This window comes from Drosophila biarmipes, chromosome 2L (assembly GCF_025231255.1).
Source record: "Drosophila biarmipes strain raj3 chromosome 2L, RU_DBia_V1.1, whole genome shotgun sequence".
NCBI lineage: Eukaryota > Metazoa > Arthropoda > Insecta > Diptera > Drosophilidae > Drosophila > Drosophila biarmipes.
This window is the reverse complement of record NC_066612.1, coordinates 1434245-1459725: the sequence shown is the minus strand read 5'-3', so window position 1 is coordinate 1459725 and position 25481 is coordinate 1434245. Positions and strand designations below refer to the sequence as shown.

General features: G+C 40.4%; 1 protein-coding gene across 1 annotated transcript in view; it reads left to right on the top strand.

Annotated features, from left to right (window-relative positions):
* Positions 1-2083: 2083 nt before the first annotated feature.
* Positions 2084-25481, top strand: part of LOC108029071 (hemicentin-1) — an 85630-nt gene continuing 62232 nt past the window's right edge. The window contains exons 1-2 of the mRNA XM_017101143.3: positions 2084-2262; positions 3204-3526. Of these exons, the coding sequence (XP_016956632.1) occupies positions 3460-3526 (67 nt within the window). The 5' untranslated portion in view covers positions 2084-2262; positions 3204-3459. The remainder of the gene's footprint in view (positions 2263-3203; positions 3527-25481) is intronic.

Genomic DNA, 25481 nt, shown 5'->3' with positions numbered 1-25481 from the left:
ATTATTATTACTTAAACTTTGAACTATTTTTCAAGTGCAATGGTTTTATATTTAAAGGTGCTTACGATAATGAATAAAAAACGAGTTTCACATAATTTTGGCCTAATTAATGTTGCCAAAGCCAAAGTGGCTACAATGCAATTTCGAAATTCTGAAATACTTGCAAATGTTTTTGTAAAAACACCCTGGTTTCTATAATTTTACGACAACCCAATGAACCCCAACATTTTTTATAAAAATCTCGTGGGTGTGGTCAACACAACAGAGGCTAAGAAAAGGTTTAAGCCGAAAAGTGCCGTACCAACGAGGCTTTCGTCTTGAAAAGAACGTGTTTTGAAGGAAAACGGGTTTACACTTGGCGAAGAAGGGGTTGACGAGAAGAGCGGAGGAGGCGGAGAAGCGAAGAAACGGCAGGCAAAGCAAACATGAACTCTTGCGACGAAACCGCAAAAAGAAAGACTCGCCAAGAAATCGGAGAACTGAACCTGTGAACAAACTTTAGCCTCTATTTCTGAGCTGGTTAAACATTTGATTAGATTCATTCAATCATTGTACGATCTTCTCTTTCTTTACTTTTTGATTAAAATACCTTTTTTTTACGAACTCGTAACAAGCGTAGGTAACAAAGGCAACATTTCAAAAATAAGCTCACATTTTTTTCCAGTGTATACCTCTTTCGTATTTCTCTTCTTCTCCTCCATCTTCTCTTCTTCCTGCAGAAAACTGGTTAAATGTAGATCGTTAACAGCGATCCTCAGGGGGTGCGAAGGAGATGCACATATGCACGAGGGCGAACTTAACGAAGTTTTGTGCCTTCCAACGTGTTGCACCTCCCCCATCTCGCTCTCCCTCGAACCGTCTTGCCGTCTCCTTCGCACCCAACTTGTTGCTGGTTTTTCTTATTTTTCTTGGCTTATTTTCCTCGACTGGTTTTTCTTGTTGGCCACAAAAACGGGTTTTTCTTAAAAAAAAGGAGTACAAGTACTTGAAAAACGCAACATGTTGCTGGAGGCGAGCTTTTCCATTTCAGCTCTTGCCAGACTTGTATTATTACTTGTTAATTTTTAAAATAAAAATATTCAAGATATCACTTTTTTTATACATTTATTATTTTTGAACTGTTTTATTTTAATTTTTAATTCTCTTTTAAGAAGCTAGGTTCGAAAGAGGAAAGTCCCTTACTTGCAGTCAACTCTCTTTATCTGCTGCCAAGCGAATGTTAAAGAGCGCTGTTCACCAAATGTTAAGCAATTCAGATATTTAGGCTGATTTTTTACTTATTAAAATTTCGAACAGTTTGAAATACTTTTGTTTTGAATCCCTAAAAAGACCTTTCCTATAATGGAATATTGCTTATTGACTTTTTATGTTCCGCAGTAACAACCAACGCTTTAAAATAATTTAAAATTAAATTATTTATTTTTCATAACTTAAAATAAATTCAAAAAAAATCAAATACTGTGCCCAAGCTAGAAGTTGGCTAAAAATAGGTCTTTGTACTGTTGGAAGCTTACATCTACTAACTTGTTTAGAAGTTGGTGGTGTGTCAGAGGATCAGCAACTTTAAATTGTAATTTAAAATTATTTTTTTAGGCGATTAAAATAAAAGAAGGCGAACTCTGCCTGGGTTAATATTGTTGTGGCTAACTAAAAAACTTAAGTTTATAAATCATGTGTAATACTACATATGTTAGCTCATAACACGGTGCCGGTCGGAAATGTAGATAGCGTGTTCGTTACAGAAGTTCTTTGTTTTTGTCAAGTAAAATGTTATCTGTTAGGGGCAAAGAGAAACGCTTAAGAGAGTCGAAGAACACCAAGTGGCAGCTTCGAGCTCGAACTCGAACCTAACCCATAATCCGTTCGAACCGGGCCTGTGGGCAGCCTGTTAGCGATGCAAAATCAAGCCGTTTGGGCCGACAGCGCTGTTCGGCGCTCTCGCCAAAGTCGACTTTGCGGAGGCAGCGAGGCGCAACATGTATGGCCGGCGCTCTCTTCGGCTGTTAGCGCTGCCAGCGCACACTGGCGCTCTCTTGCGCCGTCCTCTCCAGCGAATGGCGCGTCCCAAGCAGCGCGGCTGGTTTCTGAGTCCAATTTCGTTTGAATTTCCATGTCGAACGCTTCGTGAAAAAGTGAGACGCGTGAAAAAGTGAGTCGCGTCGCGTTTTTCGCCGCCTTTCCGACTTTCGCGTGTGCGCGAGCAGCAGTAATAAAAATATCGCAATACTGGCCCAAAAACCACCAAGAAATATTATATTTAAGGTATACAATTTAATAAATTTGTATTTAAAAAGTGTGGCAGAACGGTATTCAAAAAAGTGCCTTTTAAACTAAAACCAAGCCAGCTAAAACAATGGATACACTAAAAGAAATATAAACAACATTCAAAAGTATTTTTTAGGCAAACAACAGTTAAAACCCTAAGAAAAGGTTGAAGAGAGGCTGGAATAAATAAGAAAAACGCAGCATCTGCGTCATCTCTCTCTCCCTCTCTTTTCCATCCGCGATCTGTTGCGATCGCTCTTTCCCCCTCGCACTCGCACACCTTCGCCGATTTACCTGGAAACAGGTTTTGCCTTCCAACGTGTGTGTGTGTGTTTCAACGTGGCTTTGTGTGTGTTTCTTGGAAACCTCTTAAGTGATTTTCTTACCTGCGCCAAGGTACAACAACAAAGGCAGTAAAAACATGTTGCAACTCAAAACAACAACTACGAAAGAGTGTGAAGCATAAATGCAGTTATAACTGTGAAAAAAGGAGAGGCGGAAAGGTGAAGCGAAGATAACGATAAAAGTGAGAAAAAGGAACAGCTAAGAAAAGCCCGATCAAAGAAAAAACAAACTAAAAATTTCAAAAAATTCAAACTACAAAAAAGTACAGCAAATTAGTGTTAAACAAAAGGATCTTAAGCCAGAAAATCCAAAACGATTTTAGAAATATTTCCAAACCCACCAAAACCCAAAGAAAGTCTGAAACACTCGAAAAACAACAAACTATTGGATACACCACTTGGTTTCGAACCTGCGATCGGCACCACCGCGCTGATCGTGCGCAGGGAACAGCTCTTCCCAGCCTCTGCCGGCACTCGGACAGCGTACTGTTATTGCGTTCCGTGCCGACCGCTGGTTTTAACCCATGTTCATGCAGGAAATATGTCTCTCAAAATAAGGTTTTAACCCACATCACCGCTCTTAACCCTTTTCAGTTGTTCTTCTTCGTTTCCGGATACCCATTAAAAGTTTCGTGTGCAATAAATAATAAATAATACGTCCGCCAATAACAAACAAAAACACTGACCAACGCAATGGAGCGTTGCATCGACAACTGCAGCAGCTAAAAAGCTGTGGATCCGAAGAAACAGAGCTGCAAAACTTACTTTTGCTAAGGGAAATCGGAAATAGCCAATAAACCCACCCAAAAAACAGCTGAAACATAAAAAATACATACAAAACATCCGCAAAATGAGACGAAAAGCTGCAAAGGTCGATAGCAGGAGTGCGAGAAATGTTTGGAACTCTCTTCTTATCGGTAAGTTAATTAACTTTGTTTATTGCTGATAAGAAGGGCAGCGATTATCCCAGGCTGCCTGTTTTATAATATAATATTTGAACATTTTTTCGACCAAGATTTTTAATTGCGTTGTTTGCCATTCCCAAAAATTTTGATAAGGCGGCTAGGATTATGGTGGGTTAAAGACTATCTCATGAAGTTCCAGGACTTAATAATAGATATATTTCAACATACCTTCGGAGAGGTCTTGAACCGTATCCTTGAGGAATGCAATTCTTAAAAATTTTGTAAGGTGGGGCTAGAGATTATAGTGGGTTAAAGAGTATCTCATGAAATTCCAGGATTTAATAACAAATATATTTCAACATATTCGAAGAGGTCTTGAACAGTAGTATCTAAGAGGACTCCCATATCAATGCAAAAGATTATAGTAGGCCTAAGAGTATCTCATGAAATTCCAGAATTTAATAACAAATATATTTAAATATATATATTCAGCTGGACCGCTCCAGCGGTATCTATGAGGTATCCCTTATCAACAACCTTTTTTCGACCTTATTATTCCACTTACTTGGTACTTTCTAATCTTTCCCTGGCTTCTCCCTTGTTTCTGGCACACGCATATCACAAATCAATTAAAACTTTCGGCTCCTCCTTTGACATCCCCTGTTTATGACAGCTCCCCTTTTCCCCGACAATTTTCCCCTGGCTTTTCCCCACCCCGTTTTTCCAATGTCGCCTTTGCTGTTGTCACCTTGCGACGTCACTTTAGTTTTTTGTTGATCTTTGTTGTTGCAGCTTGACGTCAGCATAAAGTTTTTTGTCTGCTCTCTAGCCTCCCCGATTCCGCCCGATTTTCCACACCCCCCTCACTGTCTCCGCCGCTCACTTCGGATCCTGTCAATTGGCAGCATTTACTGTTAGAGCTCTCGATATTGAATCTGGGCTTAGAGTACAGTCAATACTCCATAAGGAAAACTAGCTACTAGGAGGGACATTTTCAAACCGCTAAAAATTTAAAAATAATTATGTATCGAAAATATCGTATCGTCAGATCGTATCCAAAGATCGCTTTTTAACAATAAATCGATAAAGTATTATATTTTCGATAACTCCGATATTTTCAATGCAACCCTGCCAACGTCCATGATTACAATGCAACTCAGTGAGGATTTCGCCAACCATGAATTGAGTCTTAACTATTCGTTACTTATGGATTCCAGCATCCATAATTTCCGTATCAGTATGGAGCTACTTATGTTAATCAAGAATATTCACTGTCCCAGAAAAGTGGCGCAAGAAGGAGGTGGAAATCAGGGGACATAGAGGGATATAAGAAAACTTTAGTTTGGCACGCTTCGACAAAGTTTTCCCCTCCTCACGTATAATACTTTGCTTACAAAATGCTTTTTAATACTTAAAGAACCCCGTGGAACATCAGCCAGGGGCTGGGCTAAATTTAAATGTGAGTTATATCCACTCAATCGGGCAAATCGGTTAAGGGAGCTCGGAAGGGGAGCAACTCCTTTTTTAATTTGTCAGCGATTAGTTTGGGTCTGGAGACCCTCCGAGTTTTGCCCCCTCTAAAGATACATGGCCCCATTAACTTTATGGCGCCTCGCGCGTTTTCCTCTTTGTGTTCTGTGTGTAATCATTTAATAAATAAAACGTGTTGATTTGACGTCTTAATTGGGCCTTTGACACGCGTTTTCTAGCGCCTTCATAGGAACTACTCGTAAAAGTCGACTTCGCAGCTTAGCTGTCAACGCCTCCGACTTGGGCCGGCAGAAAGTGGCCAGAATCAGAAATCAATGAACTCTCGGAGGTTTCTTGGCCCCAGGCTTCTGGCGAATTGCTCAACTCGGGGGCATTATTAGGTTCGACGACTGCGGTCGGGGGGAATACTTCCAGGGGTCGAGGGATCAGACATTAAAAACACATTAAAAGATTAGCAACGAAAAGCTAGACCTCTTGGCAAACAAACTACAAGATGAAGTCAAATAAAAGAAATTATCATTTAGTATTTAGAAATTCAGAATACATTAAGTACTGGGTTATCCAGATATCCTAAGTATCCTAAACTACTTTATCTATCTGTAAATTCCAAAATCTCCATTTTCCAAAGCGCATCTCCATAGTTTATTTTAGCCAGCACTTATGTTGTTTTTCCCCCTCTCCCTAATTTTTCCGACATTTTCCTGTTGATCCTTGAAGGGCCTTCCAATTTAGCCGAGTTCCTCGGAATATCCTGTGTGTGCAATGAAATGCTCAAGGAGAAACGCAGGATATTGCTTAAGAAGTGCTCGAGAGGCTGTTTGCAACAATTTGTGTGCGTTTTCTTGGGTTTTTCCGTTTCTTTCCTCTGCCTCTGGTTTTTATTTTCGCTGTCTACCTGCTAACTGTCGCCCTTTCCCCTCGGGTTTTCCGAGCCTTTGAGTTTTTCCACATTCATTTCATTTCCTGGCTTTTCCAAGTGCCTGCGCAGCTAAAACTCCTGGAGCACCCCACCCCCGTTTTCCCCGCTTTCCCCGCTTTCCCCGCTTTCCCGCTTTCCCGCTCTTCTGCTGCTGTTTTTAGCGCGTGAATTATGATTGTGGCTTAGTTTTTCTCACTTTTCCGGAGTTGTTATTGTCCCTGCTTTTTCCTTTGCCGCACACACGGCTTACCTCCTTTTCAGCTGCCCAAAAAATATCTGCCACTGCTGCAACTCTGAAATTAAAATAAATTAAACAAATATTTTGTTTGTTTCAAACATTTTTTACGTGCGAAATTCGGCGACGTGTGCGGAAATGTGTTGCCCCAAAAAGGGGCAGCGAGAGGGGTGGAGGTGTGCAGGGGGAGACAGGTGGAGCGGAGGTTAGCAACAGATGCAGTGGAAATGAGAAGCACTTTTCCTGCAGAGGATGCATGCATATACATTCACAATTTGCATTTGCGAAATCAAAGTTGGATGGCACGGAAAAGTGGAAAGGCGACGGCCAGGGGCGTCGGGCACAAAGGGGATTTCGGATACAATAAATTGGTTTAGTTGGCTGGAATTTCTGTTGTGGAAATATTGATGTGCAAAGGTAGGGTTAAATAAACAAAAGAAAAGAAAAGCATTGCTGGAAACTATTGGTGAATTTATCGAATTATGTGACAAAGAAAGCAGAGCAATCAATAAAAAATAAAGGCACATTTATCTGTACCTAACAACTACTTAAAATGAAATAACTTTGGGGGTGAATATAATATTTAAGGTTGGTTTATTTTAAAGGGAGTCCGATACAGCTGTTGCCCCTCTCCAAATGCCCCAAAGTTTTGTTTGCCATGCTTTGGCATATGGAATTCATAACTCGCAAGCGGGGAATTTATATCTGCCGGTCCGTGTATCTGTAGTCATGTTTATGCACTCGTTGTTTTTTCGTTCTCCCCCCTTTGAGGTGGGTGGCGGATTTAAACTCGCAGCTGTTTAAACAACTTCCATTCACAGCCGAAATGCAGCCAGAATTCCTCGGCATTGAAATGGTGTGCGGACACAATAAAGTAGTAAATAAAATGATAAAAATTCAATAGCATTTGCTGACTGATGACGAAGCCAGCTCGTTTTTCCCTGCTTTGTTTAGCCCGCCAAACGACCTCGTCATTGGTTTTGGTTACAGAAAAATTTTCACCAGCACTTGCAGAAAATAAATATTTTTCTAAAGTCTTGTGCGTCGCTTTTGCTTGGCCGTTTGGCCGTTTTTATCGCATGTCAATGATTTTTACAGTTTTTGTCACACCAAGCCAATTTATATTTCCCCGCTTTGACGTGCAGAAATTAATTTCTATAAATATTTGCATGAGGCGTTGATAGAACGCCGCTTTTGAATATCAATTAATGTTGATTAATCTCTGGCTCGCTTTAATTTTATTTCGCATTCCATCTGCTGCAGGTCTACTAGAAGCCACTGACTCAACAGCTTTTGAATATTAATTGATTTGCCATAATGTTTTTACCTTTTGCGTTTTTTGTCTTTAATTTTTGCATTCCGAATGCGATTAAAGGCGCTGGAAAAGCGCTCGACGTGATGGCATGTCTTGACCAACTCGGCAGCGATTGTCACGCCTGAGTAAGCGGCGAACCCCACCTGACAGTCCCCTCACCTGTCCCACCTTTTGCTAATTGCGTTGGCTACCGGAGTTTGGAAGTGGACTGGGGTCGGGGAATTCGACTTCGAGACATCTCGGATCATTAGCATGGATTGTGTTGTGGGTACTTGATGACGCCAATAGTTTTTGGCCACTTCTGATGGATTTCTCTGCGAATATTCTGATGAGATGGAATTCTTTCGTAATTGCAATCCTTTGGATAAGCTTCACTACCTCTAGATATAAATGTTCCTAATTCCAAACAAATCTTCAGTTTGAAAAGATTTTAATGTACTCTCTTTTTAAAGCTCCTTGTGCGTGCTTAGCATCTGCATTTGAATTTAAATAGTTAATATTATATATTTAATATATTATTATTATTTAAAACAAATAAATCCACCTTACTTTTATTATTTAAATATATTTATAAGTGCTTCCAAATTGTTCATCTGATTTATTTTGAAAGCCACTTGTTCCCAGTGCTTACTCAATCTTTGTTACACATTTCTTATTTCCTTCATCAACAAATACACAATTATTTATAAATTCCCAAAGAAGATTGCTGCCTCCTGAAGAGCATTTTGGATTCGCCCACACTTTGTGGGTTTTTGTTTATTTTTTCAGACTTTGCGATACCTATTGCTACCCTTTCAGCACTTTTCCACTCGCTTCTTTTTGCCATGCTGTTTTTATTTATACATATAATTCTTTCTTTAACTGCTTCAGCTTTTCTTTGGCTTCTGTTTGCGATTTCTGCTTTGGGTTCTCCCTTCTGCCTTTTGTTGGCTTCTTTATTGCGGATTGCTTTCTGCCAGTTCGCTTTCAAATGAGCCAAGGGAAAAAATCGGAAAAAATGAGGGGGCAGTCTGCTCTAATTTGTATGCGTAACATGTCAAAAATCGTTGTGGTCAATCCTCTGATTGCTTTTGCATGTATCTTTATCTGCATCTGAATCGGGAGCCGTATCTGTATCTGTATCTGCTTTGGGTATCGCTTGCGGAGTATCTCAAACTGAACAAACGTATCTGAGTATCTTTTTTTGCCGGCCAGTCGCACGTTTCATGTTTCGCTGATAAATTTATGGCCGACTGTTTTTCGCCACTGGTTTTTTCCCTGATTGGAGTTAACGGGTTAAGTGGCCGTGGGCCTTAAGGGGTTAAGGAAGAGTTGGGCTCAGGTTGAAGTAGGTTTTTTCTGAGAGGGCGGAGTATCTATGTATCTGAGGAGAAGTTGGTCAAGTCTAGATCAACTGGGATGAGCTCAAGTGAAGAGGGTTCATCTACGGAACTCTTGAGATTTGTTAGATACTGTACAAATTAAAGAAAGCATTCTTCAGCACTGGGAAAAACAAATCAACATAGAAAATATAATTCCCCCAAACCAAATTGAACTATAAATATTTTTAAACACTCCCTTGTCTGCCTTGCAAAACGGCATAATAATATTATTCTAAAAATCCCTTTGAAACGCACAATCGCCGAATAAATAGATTAATTAGACCTCATCCAAATGTTTCAATTTCGCAGTCACAAACCTTAACCCTCAAGGCACGAAACCCAAACCCTCTGCAACCCCTCGTCTGGTTAAAGCCACATAATGATCGTTTAGCACTCGAATTTGTTCGAATCGCAGTCGAGCAGGGAAAAGAACAACAAAGGCGGTGGAAAACGTGTAAAGTTTTCCCCGTGGGCTGCAACCCCGTGCTGGAAAATTGAAGACACCGAAATCAGTGCATCCCTTAACCCACTCCACCTCCACCCCCCGAAAAACAGAATACAAAATGCAATCCCCCTTGGTTCAATCCAATCCAATCCCATGCTTTTGTTACTTTTGCCGGGTTTCTCAAGCATATCATTTCGCTTTTTAGGGTTGTGCATCTGTCTGAGCGGGAAAGGGGGCAGTAGGGGGTTAAGGGGGTTAAAGGGGATTCTCTGTCTGAGAAGAATGCAAGGCAACATTGTAGAAATTACACAAAACGAACTGTGAAAACCTTTTTTCGAGAAACGCATTTCGTTTCCAACATTTAAGTCGTCACACGGGGGTTAAAACCCCCTCCCCCGACCCCCTTTTGACACGCCCATCCCGAATGGCAAAGGGAATATAACATTTTACGCTATGCAAAACATTTTTCTAATCAAACATTCCATTTCATTTGCTCAATCGAGAGGAAGCGGGGTAGGATTGTCTAAGGGTGGCTGTGCTTTAAGGGTTTTTGTCTTTGGCCACAGTCGAAGTTTTAATTTCGTGTCTCAAGTGTAGAAAACCCATTTGAAATCCGGCTGCCGACTGTCATCCGCAAAAACACCCCTCGTAATGCTCATTTGGCCGACAGAAATTAAGACCCGATGAAAATATTTCAGCAATAATAAATTCTTAAACTGGATATTAAAAAAAGGAGGTGGAATACAAATTTTCAACCCCAAAGCGAATCGATCAGGCAACCCCCAAAAGTGTTTTTTATTAATTTCACTTTGCACTCGCAATACTTTTATTTTTATGCATTGCACAAAATTGATTTCACTACGGAATCAAACAGAAAACACAAACGGAAAATGGCAAAAAAAATGAGAAATGGAGGTGGTGGCAAAAAACCTGCGGGAAAAGTGTAAAAAATTGCATTTTCTTATTTCCATTTTTAATCATTTCGCCAATATTTTTTCTATCCATTGTTTGTCGTCTGCATTTATTATATAACACCCACTGCACTCTCCGGATCCTCCCTGCCCGGCTCGATTTATTTTTAAATTTGTATATTAAACTTTTTCTATGGCCTTTCGGTTTCAACGGGGGCTGCAAAAAGTGTGTGTTTTTATTGAGTTTCATTGAAGCGCATGAAATGGCAATAAAAGTCTATGAATGGGATAAAAACCCAGCTCCTCCCGCTCCTCCCGCTCCCCGCCTCTTTCGCTTGATAATTTTTGAATTATAAATGGAAATGCAGAGCAATGTGCTTTTAATTAAAAACTTTAAAGTTTCCCTAACCAGCGGGTGGAGAGGGTTCAACTCGGGGGTTAAATTAATCCGCAAGACGCGCAAGAACAATAAGAAGAGCGAAATGGGTGGAGAAAAGTTGCCCCAATAAATTAAACATGAATTATGAGTGCGTTAAATAATTGTTGTTAAGCCGGGTTTAAAGATCAAAATGATTAATGTAAGTTATGGGCCGGATCAAATTTCAATTTATGTTCACGACGCCAACGAACGTACAACGCAGACTTAGATGGCAATTAGACAGGGGATAAATCAAGTGGCATTTACCTCCTCAATTAATTTTACCATTATTGTGTAATTTATCTAGGCTAAAAAGTAAACAATTATTATAATGGATTTATGTATTGCCCAGCTTGCGTGTCCATTTTATGTATTTAGATCAAATATCCAATTTCGTATGTACTTCTCATTATTCGCTCGTTCACATTTAATTTGGAAAATATTTTTCACCCCCCGAAATCCTGGGGGAAAGCTTTAAATATTTATTCTACTCGCTAATCACCTGCCAAAAGTGGAAAGGACGCTGACAAATGATGGCTGCTTGAGTGTCGGCTTCTTTCAAAAATTTAATACCAGAAAAAACAGAAATAATATGGGGAAAGCAAATAAAACGCCACGAATTCAATTGACAACCCGAAAGGGCGGGCGAGGAAAAATCAATTCCCAGTGTAAATGTATGCGAAACATTTTTTCGGCGCCAATTTGACTTGGTCTTCGCCCTTCGCCCTCATTTCCCCCTCCGAATTTTCCCCTTCTTTGTCTGGCAATGAAAATGTGCTTGTAATAATAACTTTGGGGGAGTTGGGTTCGCTTCTGCGGCTATAGAAAGCTAAATTCAAGGACAAACAAACAGAAAAGTGAAGTCAAACAGTTTCTTTTCTGACTCCTCACTATAACCCCGCTTTTTCCTGATTTTTCCGCCGCTACTCGGGCCGGCAAACATTTTTCCCTCGGGCCGGAAAAGCAGGCCTGACTCTGCTTAGAAGTTCTAGGCTGTATTTTCTGGCCTTCTTTTTTCTGTTTAAGTAATTTTCATTACACTTACCTCAAGGCGGCAAAAAACACTGGAAATTATTAGGAGAAACAATTTTTTAAAGTCTTTGTTAAAAAAATTAAAATGTACTTGAGCACTGTCCTCATTATTTTAAACATTTTCGTACTTTAAAATTTTCATCGTTATTTTAAACAATTTAAACATACTTTTCGCAAGTGCACAGCCCCTGAAAACGCCTGGAAAATGTTCTAGTAGGCTGAATAAATTTGGCAATGGCTTGGCGAGGGGACTTTCAGTTCAGCAAAGGCAGCAATAAATTTTAAAGACGCCTCCAGGGCAATTTTAAAGCCTAATTTCCATTTTAGGGTGGGCCAAATTGAAGGTAAGCGTGGGGCAGGGCAGGTCTAATCTAAGTTGAAAAACTTTTCGCCTACCTTGGGTTAAAGCCTGGGAAATGGAGAGGAACTACTTTGCGTAATTATGTCAATTGCCATTAGGGAAATGTTTGGGGTGTGGGGGCGAGGAAAATACCCTTAAACCTGCTATTTAAACACCCTGCTTTGGCAGTCATCGATATGTTGGGTCCCCTCCCGTTTCCCCCCGCATTTTCCTGTCTGTGTGTTTTGTCCTTTGATTTCCATCTATTCGGGGAATATGTCTTTGTCTGCCGCTGCTTTTCCAAGTAGAAAGCTGGTCGGGTGATTTTGTGGGTGGGCTTTGGTGGAGGGTGCCTCGGCTTGCTAACCAGCATAATCCCTAACACTCCAAGGACGGCGAGGGTTCAACAAAATCGCTGTTGCGTGCCCAAAGACATTCCGGCCCAAATACGCTTTAATAGTGCCACAAAATCAATCAAAAGTCAGTTTACGATAGCGAGGGGGATTGAAAGTGGCGGCGGGAGAGCCTGATTAACAAACATGCCACCAAAACGTTCGCCATTAATTTTGCACATAATTGAAAATTGATTACACACGCGTAAAAAATATCAAAAAGATGTGGCACTAAATTAAAAAATAAAACTTGCCTTCCAGCATTACACCGTTTTTTTGCGGCAAAGCTTATTAAATATAAATTAATTTGTCATCTGTGAAGGTGGTGCGGCTTCACCGGCAGTAGCACCTGATTTTAATTCCTGTTTTGAGAGGGTATTCAAGTTCTGAGGTTTCTTTATGTTCAGCAGTGTATTACTTGGAAAACGTGGATAACTAAAGCCTTTACAAAATATTCGCCTATAAAATACTTTAAATTATACAGGAAATGGTGTATAAAAAAGTAGATAAATGTACAATTATTTTGTAGGGTATTTATCTTGTGTGTTTTGCCACGAAAGCACGGCCCCTGATAAATTTCATAAATGAAATGCGTTTTAATTAATTTTGCACAATTTGATGCGTTTGTCAGAGTCTGCGAATGCCCTTCAACTGCACCCTGCCCGCCCATTTTGGCTGTGTTTGTCAATGTTTACATAAATATTTAATAGACCAGATAAATTTCAATGAATTGACTTTGCAAAAGACACTTTAGCCTTTTTAATGCCAGACATAAGCAAATTAATTTATTTATTTGCAAAGATAAAAGTTCGCTTGTTCGCTGGCAAATTATTTATAAATTAAACATGTAACTGGGATATTCTATTCGTTTTTATTTACCAATAATGCGTGTTTAGTCTGCTTGTTTAATTAGAACTACGAATTTATGGATGGAAAGTGCATTCGGTTCTTGATCCGGGCACAGAGAATAATTCAATTATGCGAGCTGAAAATGGCGCAAAGAAAATATTTGGAAATAATTCACACAAATTCCCCTTACGGTGTTCGAATCTTTATTTTTTATTCTCGCACAAATTCAAGCTGGGCAAAGCCAAAAAATTATGTGCATTTTTTATGCAGAGTGTAATTGCCAAAAGCTTTAAGGATTTGCGTGAATATTTAATAATCGTTCGAGGCGCGTTCAAGGCCTTATTGAGGCAAATAAAAGGCTGAAAGCATTTAAAATCGAATAATTCAAATGGCTACAAATGTGGGTTAAATTTTAATTTAAAGTCGTTCTGCTCAATTTAAAAATAAAATTATGTGTTATTAATTTACCAAAAATTCAGCAGTCATACAAGTGTGTTTCTGGCAAATTGGCAAGATGTTGGCCACAAAAGAACTGGCCACAATTTGCTGGTTTTATAATGCTTTAATTTGTGCTTTTTTACAGCGAAGCGTAAAAAATACTACACTAGAATGCTAATTAATTCATTGTTGGTGGATTTTTTATGCCCCCAGCGACCAGAGGCAAATAAAAAGCGGAGAACTTTTCACTTTGCAGCCAGCCAAATAATAAATAAACAAACTGCAATGCTTGGTGTGCCTGACTATTGTTTATTGGCGGAATGTATAAATATTTAAGGGGCTCTGAGCTCTAAGCAGTTGCGATGACGTGCCTCACCTTCCAATTATATGTGGCCCACTTCTGGGGTTTTTTCTGTATCTTACCCAGCCTGACTTGTTCGTTACAAATTTTGAAATGAACCCGAACTCCGGGAGAGAAAGCAAACAATAAACAAAAGCGTAAAATTGTCGGTGTAAATGGGGTTTATTACAGCACACAGCACGCAGGGAGAACCTGTATGGGAGTGCAGCTGTCCAAGCAGAAAAGCGGGAAAAGGTGTGAAAATTAAGGGCAGCACCTGGAGAAAATGTGGCCAGCCATCGACAGCTACACAGGAAGTAAATTCGATTTGATGGCACTTCTTATTGTGGTTTCAACATTCCGAAACTAAGGTAATACACTCAAAGGAGTATTATGGGGAATAAATATATGGGAATATATTAAAAAGATTGGGTACTAAAAAATGTATATTTAAAAGGGAAAAACACCAGCTCATTTATTCATTATAAAAGTAGTTCGTGTTTATAAGAATACGTAATTCTGCGTGCATACCACATACTAAATTGCGAATCAATTGGCTGGGGGCATGTGTTGGCCCACTTCATAGCCCACTACAGTCTTAACAGTATCTTTCTGCCTGTAATCTTCAAAGGTAATGAACACTGTACGTGACTTGCGCGTGATTTATAACTGTAAAAAGAGTGTCACAAGCGGGGAAATAAATAAGCCAAGAGAACACACAGAGATGTTGTAAGAAGTGGCTCAAAGAATCAGTGGGAAAACGGTAGTTGTTGCTGGTTTCGCCTAGTCAGTTTATGTTCATCGCCGCCGAAGCATTGCGAGCAGAACCAGAAGACTGGAGACTGGCGACGGAAGACTGCAGACCGAAGACCGAAGACTCTCTTCCTCCTCCTCCGCCCCCCGTGACACTTAAAAACTCATTAGCAAGCGAAAAAAGGCGGAAGACTGGGAAAACAGACGAAGAGGAAACGGAATCCGGCTAAATTGTCAACTTGTTGCGCCAGCCACGCCCACACGAACACAAGTGGGAAAACACACCCAATCATAACGCCTATAAACCGCAAAAACAGAAAATGGGAAAAGAAAACTAACAAAAAGTGGCAGAAGCCTTCCAGCAGCTGGCCAAAACACTTGCCGGCCAGCAGCTTAGCAAGTATACACTTTTTAGGGGTCTTATGATATGGTACACTAGTACATTAATCTTAACTTAAATACTTTTGAGAATTGTTTATAAAGTTAAGAAACCTTTGTATAATTTAAAAAAAAAATGCATTTTAAAAATGTTTTTAAAATAGTTTCTTTTGCTCCATTTTGGTATAATAAAACACATAGGATCTTAATAAACTTGAGAAAGATCTGTCAAAAAATATTTATATATTTTTTGCACTTTACATATTTTACCATACCATTTTATGCCACATGTTATGGATATTATCCAATAGAGTATTGCAAGCTCGCATATCATTTTAATTTTTTGGGGATTGCCACCAATGCTAAGTCCACTTGTCAAATGCAGGCGTTCTAAAAGCGGGGCACACTTTGGGGCAGGATGGGGTGGAAATTCTGGGGGCTCCAGATGGAAGGCCGGACAGAGAAGACAGGAGAATTGAGTGGAGAAAGGGGCCGGAGATGCGCCGCTGACATCGCCGCCTTAAGAGTGTCAAAACAAAACTATTTATTTCCCGCACTCGCTGCGACAGCGACAAAGAGAGCACTGCCTTTTCCCGCTTTTCCCCTCGGTGCATTTCTTTTTGAATTGCGGCGACATTGAAATTAAATTGTCTGTGTGGAGGCTCAAAAAAGCGGGAAATGAGGGGGAAGTTGGCACAAAATAAATGCTGCCATGCGGCAATGAAGAATTATTCGTAGAGTAGGCAAGATCCCATCTAAATTGCCAGCGCTGCTATTTTTGTGTACGCTTTAGATAGAAGAATCGCCAATCTGGAGTCACAAAATGAATTATGAATGAGTTAGTGCATACACAGTTTGTTTAAGGTTTTCATAAAATGTTATCAAATGGCAGAATTTTGTTGGTTTTATTTAATGGCTGCATTATTCATTGGTCACGAGCTAACAAAGCTCCGCAGAAAACGTAAAGATTATAAATAAATTAATTTGATTATGTATATTTACCAATTATTGAGCGAACAGTACTAAAAACAACAAATACATTTATTTAAAATTGTTAAAAGATACAGGCTATCTTCGTTTTTTAAGATTTATAGGACGCCTTTTTTCTTCGAATGAAAAAGTTGAAAATAAAAAAGACAGCCTGCAACTTGCAACATGCAACTTGTGTTGCTGCCGCTTACTTTAAGTGGCTTTTCTGCTGCTGTGGCAAAATAACTGGAAAAAGCATCGGCCACATGAGGGGCCAGGGGCGTGGCAGGGGCGGTGGGTGGCTATATTAGCAGGGGGATTCACGGGCTGGGCAGCAGGGGAGAGGGCGGGATGAGAAACAGCAAAATTGACAAGCGCAACATTGAAATTGCTACAATGACAAACTGCAATGTGGCACGGTCGGTGCGACAGAGAGGGGTGGCATGGGCGACAGGGAGGGGACGATGCACTGCCACTTGACAGAGACGAATGGCGAAAGAGAGGGGGGCAGAGGACGCGAGGGAGAGGCAAGAAGTGCTGCACGTGCGTCTCTGCCACAGACATTTAAATATAAACCGAAGATTGCCGCAGATGCTGCTGGTGCACTGGCAGAAATGGGGAGTTAGACTTATAATAATGATAATAAAATAGATGGAAAGGATAAGTAGATATACCATTTTTTTAGACTGTCAGATATATGCAAAGCTTAACCTTTAGAGAACACTTTGTAAATGATGCAGTTTTATGAAGATACAAAGGCAATAATAATACATTTTCTCAGTGCTCGAGAGGGGGAATTGAAAAATCTACACCCGGCTGATGAGACGGGGGCTGCCAAGGGGGGCGGGGACCCTGAGTAGGTGGCAGGGCATGTTTAATTAATGCAAAGTAAATAAGAAAACGAAGGAGACGCCAGAGGAAACCGACGAAATTGATTGAGGAATGCACCACAGAGGAAAGGCGCATGGGGGGGGGGGGGGGTGGGAGAGGGATGGGAAGTGCAACACTCCCCCCTTTTCCCCTCTTCCACGCCCCCGCCTTCCTGTTGCATTGTTTTCCTGGCTATTTATAAAGTTCAGCTTCCTCTCAGCCGCCCGTAGATCGAGCAAAAATTGCTGGTAAATTGGTTTTTGGTGTTTTATGGTCGAAAATTCCCGGGGATGAAAGACAGTTCCGTAATTGCTGTGGGCTCCATTCTCAAGTCAAAGATTGTGCCAGAGAAAAGTATCTGCTTCGGACGTGTGTGATTATAATTTATGCAGAAACATCGATTAATTCTCGAGAGATAATTGCGCCGACATCATAATTATGCATTCAGTCTTGACATTCAGAACGAATCTTGTACGAAAGCGAGAGGAATAAATCTGAAATTCATGATGCTGGAATACATAAATATCTCAAAGGTTAAGCTAAATGCTTTCAGGATATTGCGCTTAAATGTTTTTACATTTTTTGCTACATTCTTTATTGGCTTAACAACCAGTCCGACAGATTCGTTTTTCTATGACTAAATATTTTATAATTTTAACGGCTTTCAGCTAATCAATTGATCGCCTTTAACTCTTATATAAATCAGAGTTTTTGCTTCAAAACTAATTAATGATACAGTAATTCAGCCGATCCGATTTCCCACAAACATTGACTAATTATTTATTTTTTCATCTCGTTTTAGGTAAGTCCAGTGAATGATGCGAAACTAAAATAAAAAGCGAAAAAGGCCTTGTGAAAGGTTTTTATTATGACAATAGTTGTAAGTTTTCCATTTCATTTGGCTTAATTAACAATACTCTTCCAAGATTTATGAATTATTTTCACAGAAAAAAGAAAGTGCCAGCTAAAACAGCTGAATAGGAGCACAGAAATAAGTAAACAACTAAAAATATTTCACTATTACCAAAGCGAAAAAGTAAAAGTTGTCGCTCCATCTCTGTTGTTCACTCTTTTCACCAAGTAGCTTTCAGCAGCTGCTCCAAATGTGATTGTAATTGGCAGAAAAAAGGAAAAACTAAAAAACATAAATAAGTCCTAATCAAGTGTAACCAAAAGAGGAAAAGAGGAGTAAATCAGATTAAAGCGAAGCAAAATAAAATTAGTTTCTTTTTTCGCTCTGCAGCCTTGTAAATGGCTGCGACAGACGTCAATCTCCTCGCGTTCGTCACATGCGTAAAGCTCATTTCATTCATGACAAATACCCCCTGAAACCCCCCTGAAAACGCTCCGAAATCCCCTTTTGCCCCCTCAAAACAAGCTATCTTCGAGCTCAAATTTCGAAATTTGAAACGCTGCAAAAGGAGAGCTGCAGAAAGAGATAGTCGCAGCTTGCTATCGGTTTCATCCCAGCACAGTGGCCCTCATTGATGTGAGTCTTAGCCCCTCTTAGCCCCCTCTTAGCCCCCTCTTAACCCACCGCCGGCGACCGCCTTTAACCCAGCTTCGCAGCTCTCGAATCAATGATGCGCAATAATTAGCGCAGCTATCGTTCGTTCCTGGAAGTTTACACGATCTCCTCTCCGGGTTTTCCTTTTTCACCACCCGCCCGACCCGCTCCCCGAATTTCCCCTTTGACGTCTTTCAAATCAAAAACAGATGCATGCAGTGAGTTTTCCCCCATGCTGCTGCATTCGGAAAATCAGCAATGAGTTTTCCCGCTCTCCGCCGTTTGGCAAAACATTTGCAAATTTGCTAAAGCAGCGGAAATTCTGCTCTGCACTTTATTTTGCCAGAACTAGTTCGCCATTAGCTGATTGTTTGGCGAAATAGGAATCAATTTGCAGCCACATTAGTAAATACGCATAGGAAAATGTGTTATATTTATAATGGCTTAAGGAAAGATATAAACAATACTGTTAACTATAGATTTATGTTGATTATATAATTATTTGTAGAATACCAAACTGATAAAATGTTCCCAAAATACGTTTATAAAATTATAAATTGCTTTGTAAAGAAAAACAGGTTCTTTACTTTCACTTAGACAGGGTCTTCCCTTTTATATAATTTTAAAAACTGAAAAATAAATCTTATAGATACCTCTTCTTATATCGGAACCCCAAATCCGTAGAAACCCAATTCAATTTTCCATTTAATTTCGTCTGTTTCAATCAGAAGTTTGGCCCCCGAAAGCAGTTTCGTAAATCAGAAAAAGCAATGCACTCCGCTCATTTCCCCATTAGCCGCCTTGTTTTCTCCTCTGCTTTGCAACTCGCGCCGAATTCGCGCATAAACAATTGACCCGTGGTGGTGCACCGACCCCTCCCCATTTTCCGAAACTTTTCCTATGCCCGCCCATGGGTTTTCCCCTTTGGGCGACCGCCTAACCGCAAATGTACAGGCAATAAAAGGGCTCATCTGCCATGGCTGTCGGCATTCCGCGGTGTCCTTGTTGGGCCGTGGCCCCCCTTTGGACCCCCTTGCCGCCTTCCGTTGCATGTTTGCCAAATGCCAAGCATCATCATAATAATTATGGCAAAAATCGTCGCTGTCAATGGACACATGTACGCTTCGGCGCGGGGCTGAGGGGGGTTTTAGTGGGCGGTTGGGCGGCTGGGCGGCTGGGCGGCTGGGTGTTAAGTGGGCTGAAAGGATGCCCCTTCAAAATGACTGCCAGCATTCGATGCTCTCTCGAAGCCAAGTGGGTGGTTTTTTCGAGGAGCCCCTGATGAGACCTCCGACCACACACAAAACCACAATTTCATGCGAATTTTCACAAGGACCACGCCCCCTCCGCCGCACTCGCCGCCCACCTTTCTCGCCCTTTCACTCTTTTTTTTTGCGGCCCCAATTTTTGCATTTTTCGGAATGCGTGTCGCGTAAAATTTTCTTTCTGCTGCTGCACTTTTTTTGTTTTTCGGTGGCTGTGTTTCTGGTGACTGCCAATTTTCGTGCCACGCCCCCCATTTCCCACTTTTCACAGCAGGCCAAACAAATGTGACATACAAAATGCTTTGGCCACCCGAAAATTGAGTGGGGAAAACAGGAGGACGATCTTCCTTTAACATGCCATTTTTTGTTGCGATTTTCGGTCGCTCGCTTGTCATTTTTGCCACATAAACTCGATAATTTACACTTTTGCGGAGTTGCCTCGGTTTTTTGGCAACAGTTTCCACCTATCCTATGTGCTTTTTTTCCTTTTTCGGTTGGTATTATGTGTGTGTTTCCATCAGGAGTGGGCTCAGAATTTATTAAGCAGAAGTTTGGAACAAAAAATGTGATAAACTTCAATTTATTAGGCATACATTTTATAAGATTAGTTTTCTATCTTTCGTAATTTCATAAATTTTTCGATTCTATCTTTATAGCCTTTCTTATCAGTCTTTACCCCAGCCTTTATCCCTATCTTGATTTTTTAGCGCAGTGCATCTGTCAAAAGATTTCACTCCACCTGCATTGTTGGCTTAAGATAGGAAAATGCTTTTAAATGTTGTTTTCCCACACGCACTAAAAAAAGAGGTGGACTGAAAATAAAAACGCTGGGCCAAAGTTGATAGAAATCTGTTGACTACTTTTTCTTCTGTTTCCCAAGATGTTTCCTCTTATTGTGCACAAATGTCATTAGGTCTTTTTCTCTTTCTGGATGCTCCTATCTTTTCTAGCGCCCAAACAATGCAACAATGCTGTGTAGAATTTTCCTTCTAAGCTGCTAAAGTTTTTCCTACTTTTCTAATCTTGTGGCAAGTGCAGTGCCGCCATCTCCTTCACTCCCCATCTGGCCCTCTCTTTCGGCGTGTGAGTAACTGCCAGCAGATTGACACACAAACACAATTACAGCGATCACGATGCACAGTTTACAAATAAAAAACCCAAGACCCAAGATAAAACTGAGAAAAAACCAGTACAGCAGAAGATACGATTTCGGCTTTCGGCAAACAAAAATTGAATTTCGATTTCAGTCTATCAAATTGCAACCCTAAAGCTCTGAATGAAATAACCTCAGAAGGTAAATGACATAAAGTGAATAATAATATTATCAAAACTTCAGTAACAGTTGCTAGTGGTGAATTAAATAATATTTTATAATTAAAGCCAACCTCCAAGGAATGATATATCTATATTTCGGGGCTTAGTCATCTTGACGTTGGTAATAAAATGTAACAAAAAAATAATTTCTCTTGACTCAACGTAACAAACGGCTTGTTAAACTTACAGAAGCTACCGAAAAGCAACAAAAACTGAAAGCAAACAAAAATAATTTCTGGCTTAGTCAGTCGCCTTTTGGCCAACTCTAGATGTGGCACACATAATAATAATAAAGTTTATAATTATAAAACCAAACGAGCCGACATTTCCGCTTTTGAGTGAGTCACCAAATTGCGAAACCCCAGAAAGAAACTTTCTGCTTAAAGTCGCTGTTAATGAGTCACAAATTCTCTTAAAGTTAGATACATTTAATTAAACCAACTAAAATGGCTAGGATATGTCTGAAATTTAATACAGCTTCTCCTTTAAGACGCCGTGGGTGCTGGAAAACCGTGTCAAGCCGGGAAATTCGTTCAGGTGGGCGTTCGAAAAGGGGGCGTGACGGGTGCCTGTCTGCCAAAGAAAGGAAAAAACTTTTCTCTCGCTTTTCACGTGCGCGTCATGCATAATAAGAGGAAAATGGGATGTTGAATGGGCGTCGGGGAGGGGGGGTTGGAAAATCAGGAAGAGGAAGCACACTACACATGTGCGTGTGTGCGACGGAGAGCGGGAGTCACACGAGTGCATTCAAATATTAAAAAACACCTCGGGATAACAGGTTAAAGAGGGGTAGAAGGGGAGGAAGACTGGGTGGAGAAACTGGGGCTCCGTCGCCCGGGAGGCGTGAAAAGGGGCGTGGCACTTAGCCGAAATTAACTGAAGTTTTGCTCGCCCCTTTTGTCGCTGAAAAACTGCAGCTGATGACAGTTGAAAAGCGGCGAAAGCTACGAAAAGCGCAGCTGGACACGCGGAAACTGCGAAGGATAGCCCCTGTAAGCAAACTCCTCTGCCTTACTCATTTTCCGCTATTTTCCCGGACACCCCCCTACCCCTATTTCTCTTTGTCACCATTTTCATTTGCCAAAGTGAAAAATAATTAAAAAGGCGTTAAAATGGCAACAAACTAAGCGGCGGAGAAGGGGGGAAAATGCCGGGAAAACCGGTGGGAAAACGGACCAAGGACCAAGATGTCCTGAGAAAGGAAAACCCTTTTTTAGCCCAGCCCCGTTTTGGCGTTGGCACTTTAAATCATTTTGGTGTTGGCCCCGGATGTTTTAATTATTAAATGCAAAGGATCCGCAGGACCTGCCAGGATGCCACACGAGAAGCAAATGCAGCAGACACAACTGCCATACAAAAAGGGGGAAGAGCGGACGCCACGCGTGGAAATTGCCGAGAAAAGCCTGCGGCGATACCTCTATCTTTATCTAAAGGAAAGGCGAAATTAGAGCAGAGGCTGTGGGGAAAGCGGGAAAAGTGCGAGAAGGCGGCGGTGGCGGTGGTGGAAACCCACCTGCTGTGCACCCACAGGTGCAGGTGCAGATGGTTTGCCAAGGACCAAAACAGGAAGCATTTAGAGCATTAAGTAATAAGCCGAATATGAAATACCTATTTTTTATACAATATAACAATCTATCGGAAAAAATTAGAGGATATATTTATATAAATTATTTTGAGTGAGAGATAATCTTACCATCTTTTAAGTCTGTGATTCCTATAGTATAGTATAGCAACTTAATTCGAAAGGCTTACTGCACAGTACACTTACTTCTAGCTTCCCTGCGAAATGTGTCTACGGGTGAAAAAGAGAATACCCTTTTAACCGCAATTACCGAGCAGAAAAAGTGAAAAGCGAGCGCAGTGAAAGCGAGAAAATCTAAACGCAAATGGAGCGACAAGGATGCTGAGCCAAGGATAAGCAGCAAGATGAAGCCCGGGGCCCCGAAATGAAAGAAAAAGGTGGAAAAGCTGGGGAAAATCGGGGGGAAATCCCAGGTAGCCCAAGGATTTGTTGGGTGCCATAACAAAGTGTCTGCCTCTCACTCAAGGATCCTCCTTGGCTTTTCCCTGTTTATTTTTCTACTTCATTTTCTTCATATTTTTTGTGGGAAAATGATGGACACGAGACAGCGGAGGACAGGCCACATCATTTTCTAATTTGTAACTAATTCCCCGGGCAAGTCGCTGCCTCTACCTAAATTCTCCCATAAATTATAAATTTATATTTCCATTTCTTTTGGGGACTCTAAGGCGCAATTAGCATTAGGCTCGCACTGGGGATCTGCTTCGTTTGCCCTTTGTCTCTGTGACCCATCAAATGCCTATCAGCAGCAGGTCAGAATCGGAATTGCCTGAATTTACATAATTCTATAAAATTCCCATTAGAGCCAGTCGATGACCAAAAATATCTCGAGGAGCCCATGAAACGACTAATTAACTTTAAGCGTCTCTTGGCTTTTTTCTTCTTTCCTACGCTGTTGCCTCGTTCGACTTCTTTTGTTAATGATGATTTCGGTTACACCTGCTCCTCGGTTTGGTTTTCATATATGAGGAGTATATGTAGATGTGAGCCGTAAATATCAAATTTGAGACATTGGCTTATTATCTGGCGGTTTCGTAATCGCTCAAAACCTGTCCCCCAAACGAAACAAAGAGGCCAGCTGTCCCCATAACAGAAACATCGGTACTATTTGGCCAATGCGAAGATTTCAATGCCCTAGACAAAGAAACTTCAACACAACTCAAAGGAAAATATGACATAAGAGAATCAAAACAGCATTGTATTGTATTGGTTGAAAAAAATGGTACAGTGTATATCAAAACGGGATTTTAAATATATATTTTGGTTGGGTAACTTGCATCAAAGCCTAATGGATTCTATACATTAAATAAAATAAAGATAAAACTTGTTAACTTTTTGACCATTTTAAAACATCTCTTCAAACAATTCAAATTTCCTTCCAGCATTAAAATATAAAATATTATCTCATCTTATGCATTTTTCGGTTTTATTTTCGTGTGTGTAAGATGAAACGTCATAAAAAATACAGAGCCAAAAATGCGGAAAAAATACAAAAAGTGTAGAAATAATAACGCTGAGTGAGGCAATGGGTTGCCATGTGTTGTGACGGCTTTCAGACGTCTTCTCTGATGTTTTTTGATGGGGGAATACGAAGAGACCGAATAAAACCGCATACCCATCAGAAGCAAATTAGAAACGGGCTATTAAAAGTGGAGTGGGAGGCAGGAGCCTCGGGCTGACTTATAGATGATTATGATGGATTAATCGATGGATGAGTTTTTGGGAGAATGCCTGAAGTTGGGCAACGCCAAGCGGAAAATTGCTGGGCTTCTACTTGGTTTAATTGGAAGATTTTCCGCTCAGGGGACTTAAAAATGTATTCTTGAAAGTTTTTAAGAAGTTTTCTTTATGAACGTTTGCATTTGCAAGAAGTTATAAAATGATCCCCTTTACAAATCAGTGTTCGAACTTTCTCAAAATTCAATGTAAAAAATGTAGCTATATAATCTTCAGTGCTTTTACTTTCTCTAGAAAGCTTGTATTTACCTTTCCAGGCATTATTTATATAGCTTCCCCTTTATTTTGTTCCCTAATTTGAACTATCCCAGTTTTTGATTAAATTTGATTGTTGCTGGCCTTTTGTGTTGCCCGCTTCCTCTTTATTTTTCCAACTTCTAATTTGATTTTCGAAAGGTTATCGCGCTCTTTGGGCCTTCTTTCAGATCTTTTACCTTTTTCCTTCTGTTTGTTGTAGGTGTGTGGAGATGATGCTGCTTCTTCCTCGGCTCTTGTACCTCAATGGTGTTTTTGTTGCTGTGGTTGAACTATGCAAATGACTTTATCGCTTCCCCGCTCGTTTTCGGTCTTTCTTTGCCTCTTGGCTTTCAGTTCTATTCTCCAAGAGATTTATAGACGAGCTACAGACAAAAAAAGAGCTCTGAGCACAACAACAGTGGGTTCAACTACAGACTACACGGGGAAAAAAGTGTTGAATAACGAGGAATTAACATTTTATTTAAAAGTTTTTTAACTACTATTATACCGTAAAAGAAATCACATTAGAAAAAGTACAACAGGTATCTTTAGCTAAAAAAATAATATTAAAATAAAAACATTACTAGGTTGAGACTCGAACCTGGGACTCTTCTACCCATAAGCCATTGCAATTGATGCAAGATGTTAGGGAAGTAGGTTATAAGAAAAAAGATTTAATTATACTGTTTAAGCATTCCCCTTTTAAAAGGGAAATGTGCGAAGCGTTAGTACTTTGAACCACTCGCAACCTTCGGAAATATGTTACGGATCTGAATTTTTTTCCGTGTCCTACAAATATGGTCCATGACTTGACTTTTGTTGGCTCTTCCTCTTCTACCTACCTGTTTCCAGCTGCCCCTTCTTCGTTT